The 6,857-nt window shown below is 42.6% G+C and overlaps 1 protein-coding gene across 1 annotated transcript; it reads left to right on the plus strand.

Moving 5' to 3' along the window:
* The first annotated feature begins 5,759 nt into the window (after nt 1-5,759).
* CH25H (cholesterol 25-hydroxylase) lies at nt 5,760-6,621 on the plus strand. Its single transcript, XM_009979355.2, is given in 6 exon segments — nt 5,760-6,061; nt 6,063-6,259; nt 6,262-6,316; nt 6,318-6,376; nt 6,379-6,476; nt 6,478-6,621. Coding segments are annotated over 6 exon segments (855 nt in total).
* The last annotated feature ends 236 nt before the right edge of the window (nt 6,622-6,857 follow it).

Here is a 6,857-nt window from a genome sequence, read left to right on the forward strand (position 1 = left end):
ACATGGTGGAAAGCTTCTTGTATCACATTCTTAAACCTTGGGTAATTGGATTGCTTAACGGACTGTCTGGTAATCTCATAAATAGCACTTAACCACATAGTAAGGCAGGGTAATAATCTTTGCTGTGGTAAGTTTGACCCAGCTTTTGACCTTTGTCGTCTTCAGTAATAAATATGATCAGACTGTATCTTTTTGTACATTCTGAATGCAATAGATGTGCAGTCAAGGTAGCAGGGTGTAGTAAATCCTGTGTGTTGCTAGCTTTGTCAGCTGATGAACCCCCTGTGTGCTTGGAAATAAAGCCAGAGTAGCAGAAGCTTTACGCAAAAGCCATTATGGAGTTTCTCTGCTTCGCTGGAGCAGGGATGGCTATGGGAATTGTGAGCTGCTGTGCTCTCCCTGGCTTGTGAAAGTTACAAGCACTGTGTGACACAAACTTGGAGAGGTGTCAGTGGAAAGAAATTTGCAAAATAAGATGCTCAGAACATAGAGGAGAAGAGCAAGAAGCTTGGTCTAGTAAGAATGAGCAGTAATGAATGGCACCTTTTTCAAAGCAGATCTTGCACACTTAGAGCCCGTTCTATAGATGCCTTTGTGTTGTAAGTGTATATATGATGTTGAAGGTTGGCCGAACGTCAGCTTTGGATAATATAAAAGTGTACTAGCATAACAGAGGGCATTGGACACCTTCTGCTGACTTAGTCTCAGCATTTAGTAACGTGATCAAACTATGCTAGAAAGCCAGAAGAAGCTAATCCCTGTTCAACTGATGGATTGCCAGACTCACAGAGCTGTGTGCATCTGAAGTGAGTGCATGATCCAGGGCTTTGACGTAAAGATGCAAAACACAATTGGATATACGGGGGCTTACGCAGTCATAAAAGTACATGTTTTTGTCCATATTTGTGCTTGGAACTTGAAAAGGATTTTTTTTATAGTCATCTGCAAGTATATTCACATTGTTCATTTCATGCAGAAGGCCTAAGGATGGTTGAGCACGTGTATGGTAGTGCTAAGTACTGAATGATATACTAGCTTGATGTGGAGAATTTTTGCACTGTTTAGTGATTCTGTAGCTAGTGAAAACACTGTCAAAAGCAACTCAAACAACATAGAAGTGCCTCAGAATAGGAAGTGGTGGTAAAACAGAGCTCCTACTCCCTTGGCCCTGTAAGAGAAACTGTTTTGTCAGCTTGGAAACAAAAGAAACAAGTTTTCTATAAATTACTCTTATGGGAATGTGCCATACAAAAAAAAAAAGGCAGCACATATACTTTATATCACGAGAAGTTACAAATGGCTTTAATCTGTAAGATATGTGAGAGAGACCTTGATGGCTAATAGGTTTTCTGATACGTAATAAAACATGGCTCTTGGTGGAAGATTTTCCTATAATTAAATCATTTAAAATATCTTCTCCCTTTTTTGATGTCTTTCAAAATACAAACTCATGCTGCAGCATTGCCCATCATGAGCATTCTAATAATGGTCTCTCTTCTCCAGTAGCCTATTTTCAAGTAACTTTATATGAACAAAGTCATCACTGAAAAAAAATTAATGAAGGTTGGCTGGGCAGTAGCCACACCTGTAACACGATTCCTAAGTCTTATTTTCTGAGGATACTGAGCTGAAAAGTGTGTTGCGTTCTGACTCCTCTAGAAATGGTGAATGTGTGTGGTTGTAGAGGATGTGAATCAATTTCTCACTACTGAATTACAAATTCTGAATGAAAGAATTTTAGGATCTTCTTCTGATGGTTATTATTTTGAAAACTGATCCTGATAATGTAAAGCTTGAGAATTAATGATTTACTTTGCTGGCAGCTTTCCATCCCCAGCCATTGTTAGGAATTCATTAAAAAGACCTTCGATTAAGGTTTCTTTCTGTGCTGGCTGGAGAGGCTTTCAGTGAAGCTTGGTTAGGGAGATAGAATGTTGGTACAAAAATATTTTGATTATGAAAATGTGTTAGTTCTGTTAAGAAAAGTATTTTGTGTGTAAGCTCAATTTTTTAATCAAAACTCAAGAGGAATGTGTATTCTTCATCTTCAAGTACTCAGCATACTCATGGGCTCAGGGTTCAAGCCGCTTACCTGGGATGCGAGGAGTAGAGGCTCACATCTCTCTTTGGATTCATATCCTGAATTTGAATTTCAGTATATCTAAATATAAGGAGACTATAGGCTGAAAAGATGTAAATGTAAAGCTCCCTCTTTCCCTCCCAACCTGTTGCACCTCTAAGGCCTATGACAGATCTACACCTACCAACTTTTTGTCCTGCTGCAAAGTAGTGTGTATTTTGTTATCCCTGAAAATTTTAACAAAGTCTAATAAATATTTCCTGGTAACAGTAACGTTAACAGAAAGCAAACACTGACTTTGAAAGTGGTTCTCACAGCTGACTCAGGCAGGCTGCCTGAGCGGGGCTGCGGGCAGCGGAGCTGCTGGCAGCGGGATTCTGCACTGGGGGGTGCTGTTGCCCGCGGAGAGGCCGCGGCAGCCCAGCACGGGGGGCACAAAGAGCTCGCTTACACCCGCTCGCTCCCATCGCGTCGCATCGCATCGCACCGCGGAGCTGCCCTGAGCACTGCTGAACAGTGTCTCCTTGCACTCGGGCGCTTGCAGTGAGGTGAGTTAGGATGTGAGGACCTCAGATTGGTTGTATTTTTCCAGCATGGTAACATTTTCTTTCAAAAGGAGAGAAGGGATTGCCTCTGCCTGCCTTTGCTCTGGTTTCTGTCCTGCTTCCCTGCTACTGTCCTGAAAAACTTATTGACCCCTCTCCTCAGCACCCTTTTTCTGGTAGAAGGCTCAGCACGCACTGGGATGTTGCCTTATCTCTGGTACAACAATAATCCTACCATCCAGAAGAGGAGAAGGGGAACAGAAGTTTTGCCTCTGCTGCAGTGACATTAGTTTCAGCATGTTGATCCTGGTATTCCCTCCTGCTAACTTTTCCTCATTTGCCTACCCGCGTAGCGTTTCGCTCTTTAGCTTATAACTTGTACCTAACAGTGCAGCTTGGGGTAGGTGCTTGCATCTTGTGCTCATGTGGAATCTATTTAAGACCCTTTGCGGGGCCTCATTCCAAACTATGTGCCCTTCAACCTAAACTCTGTAGCAGGAGTTTTGATTTTTTGCGAGACCCGTTTAGAGTCTTGTAACACATGGGGAAGTTTGGCAGCATCGTGAGCTCAGGGAAAAAAGCTGGGGTTGTATTGCTGAATTAGGTACAGAAAGGATTTGCGCATGCTTTGTCTTTTCTTCACATTGTACCTTGCGCTGACAAAGAAACGCGAGTTAGCGGAGCGGCAGTGTGTGGTAACTGCTTGGTGGTGGCTAAGCCCAACAGCTCGAAATCGATTTCTGGAGGATACGGGTTTGCCCTCTCTGATGGACCAGGATTCGTCTTTCTGAGCACACCCACTTGCTGAGCCCGACTCGGTACCCGGCCGGGCCCAGCCTGGCCAGCAGAGCGCGTCCTCCGCAGGCGGAGTGCGGGGTGCGCGGTGCGGGGTGGGCGGTGCGCGGTGCGCGGCCGGCCCGGCGGCGAGCGGGGCCCAGCTCGGGGCTGCGCTGCGCTCCGAGGTAAGTTCTGCTCGCCTTGCGCCTTCCTGGGGTTTTGTGTTGCCGGACCTATGAGTAATAAAACTGCAGAATCCCGTTATTTTTCCGTAAGGGATTTAAGAATATTTTTTCTGTGAGCTAATCTGCAGGCGAAATGCCTGTTCTTTAAATTTTAGCTTACAGGCAGCAGTGGTTCTAAAGCTTCTTGAGACCTTGCGTGGCTATTGGGGATTAGTCAGAGGAGTGTCTTTAGGGCAGTTGAGCAATTTCTGTCAATCCCCCTTTAGGCAGATTTGGAATACGTTATAGAATAAATTCAGTCCCTGCATAATTCTAATAAAATAGAGAATCACCTATCATATCTGGGAGGCTTAATTTCTGATTATAACTGCATAAATCGACAGAAAGCATCTCTCACAACAATGTTTTCAGACACAGGCAGTGATTGAGTTACAAATGCATTTTTCATGTCCTTATTGTGAAAAGGAGGTCAGGATAAAATACAGTCAGAAGGTTGAAATGAAGCTCTTGGATATAGATCCTTGTCCATTAAATTAGTGTCTATCACTGGGTTTTAGTTTCACTGTATTTGACAGTCTGAATGAATTGAGTTCAACAGAACAGTCTCACACGGCAGAAAATCTGAATCTGTTTTCTGAAGTGTATATGCAATGGGTAAAGTCTTGAAGGCCTTACTATACCTGTCTCCAACAAATAACTTCTGACTGCCTGAATAATAGCACAGGTAATGTTACTGTTTCATTAAACTCCCTGAAGTCTAAGAAGAGAACAAATCTGTGCTTCCTTAAGAGCAGAATCTCTTGAAGAGAAAATAGTTGGGATTGAAAGCAACTTAAGTACTGGGAGAAGTCCATGCATAGTTCAGAAAAGGTCACCGCTAATTAGTCATTCTTAATTATGGAGAAGCAAGGAAATTGTCTCCCATTTCCCCCATCAGATTTCTTTTCTGAATAGCAAAGAACTAAAATTGTCTGAACAAGCTAATAAAGTCATCCAGGAAGTTGAGCTCATTTCCAATACCAGAATAAATGCTGTACCTACAAAAGAGGTGAGTTCATAGGAAACTAATGGCAAGCTCTGTTTCCCTACATGTTCAAAGCTTTGTTTGTCTTTTCTAAAAGCACAAAAGAAGTGATGTCTTAGTGGTTAAATCAGAACCTCCATAGTTTACCCTCAAAATACTTTTAGCAAATCGGAAATGTCGAGGCTCAAACCTGCTAGCTTCTGTCTGGTCTGTGCTTGGCTATGGTCAAAGGAAGATCCTTTAAGGACGTAGGTCTCACCAGTGGATCTTTAGTTATAAGATAGTTTGATACTTGGCTAAAGGATGATTTCCATATCATATTGCTCAAAGAGCTGTAGGTATGTGGAGTCAATATTGTAATAATGCAATAATACGTGTACCTAAGTATCTGATTGGAAGCATAATGAGATGTTACCTTGTATTCTTCCAGCAACTCGTGGATATTTTGTTTTTCCAACGTTGTTGGCTCCATTTTGCATCTGGTCAAGTCGGGTGGATTTTGCCGTCTCAAGCAGATAGAACAGCACAAAGGAGAACATGACCTCCAAAGCAGATGGATATAACTCGCAGCCCCCACATTCAGACTGGAAGCATGCTGTAGGTCTCCTTAAGGTTTTGATCTAGCCTTTTGTATACCCAAGGGATCATTAAGAAAATGTTGCTTACACACATCCATTACCCACCAAACATCCACAAGTCAAGCACTGGGGTTTAGGTACACGTACGTCTTTGGTAGCAGTTACATAAAAAACAATCCATGGTAGATTGTATTTCCTTACCTAAAAAGGCAACAGGATAACAAAGGACAGTTTAAAAATTAAGAGACAGCAGTTATTCAAGTGTGGTGCACTAAGTGGAGTGGAAATGTTCCTATCCTCTTTCTCTGGATTCCAGTGTTAAAGTTCTGTATTTCTGGCTTATTTTTGCAACAGTGCAAGTCTCTTGTAGAGCTCTAGTGATCATCCTGGCCAGGTAATTCTGTTCTGAGATTGTAATGTGTTACACGTTTCTGTACAACAGGAAAGGGAACTTCCTATTTAAAGCTTCAATATTACCAAATAAGGAGGATTTGTGGTGGGCGGAGTTTTCCCTTGAGCAGACTGGATAAAGGCTTGCAGCATTTACAGACCTCTCAGACTGCAATCAGCATGAACTGCAGCGTGCCAGACAGAGTGCTGCTCAGCCACGCGATGGATACACAGCGGGACAGGTTGTGCCTTCAGTCTCTTTGGGACTTTGTCACAGCAAAGGAGGCATTGATCAAGTCACCGTTTTTTCCAGTGCTGTTTTCTTTTACAGCATACATGGCTTTCTGTCTTCCATATATTGCACTGGACTTTTTAAGCACTAGACTACCAAACTTGAGAAAATACAAAATCCAGCCGCAGAACTATCCACCTCTTGGAATGATGGTGCCTTGCATTATTCAAAGTGCATATCACCATGTCGTTTGATCTTCCAGTGACGTTTCTCCACTGGTACTGGAGACCAATGAATCTACCAGTGATAGCTCCAGAGGTGCCTGAGGTCCTGCTGGAAGTAGCAGTTTGCCTGCTACTGTTTGATTTTGAGTACTTCCTGTGGCATTTGCTTCATCACAAGGTGCCTTTGCTCTACAAGACCTTCCACAAGGTGCATCATAAGCATGTGTCACATTTGCTCTTACTGCACAGTATTCCAGCGTATGGGAATTGCTCTCACTGGGACTTTTGCTGCTGTCAACCCAGGCTCCTCGGATGCCATCCTTTGACAGAAATGATTTTCTTCCTGTAAACATTTGGCTGTCAGTGGAGGACCATTCAGGATACGACCTTCCGTGGTCAACTCACCGACTTGTACCTTTTGGTTTGTATGGAGGAGCGCCACCATCATGATCTCCATCATCTGAAATTCAAATCAAACTACGCTCCTTACTTCACCCACTGGGACAAACTCTTGGGACATTCACAGAGTCACATTCTAATTAAGGATATTTACCTGTGGACGAACTCTTATTTTTTAATAGACTAAACTGGGACATTAATTTTTCAAAGATATACAGAAGATTGTATATTTGAAGCTGCCTATAAAAGCAATAGCTATTTATAACAAATCCTCTTAATATATGTGAATTTGTAGGTGTACTTGGAATTGCTCATGTTAAATGACTGCAAATGGGAGGGTAGATATCTGTTGCTTAATTTGTTTGAGTCAAAGGTGTAAGGGAAGCATTAAGAGACATTCTCTCTTCTTTCTTCTTTCCAGCT

This window comes from Tauraco erythrolophus, chromosome 9 (assembly GCF_009769465.1).
Source record: "Tauraco erythrolophus isolate bTauEry1 chromosome 9, bTauEry1.pri, whole genome shotgun sequence".
In the NCBI taxonomy this organism is placed as follows: domain Eukaryota; kingdom Metazoa; phylum Chordata; class Aves; order Musophagiformes; family Musophagidae; genus Tauraco; species Tauraco erythrolophus.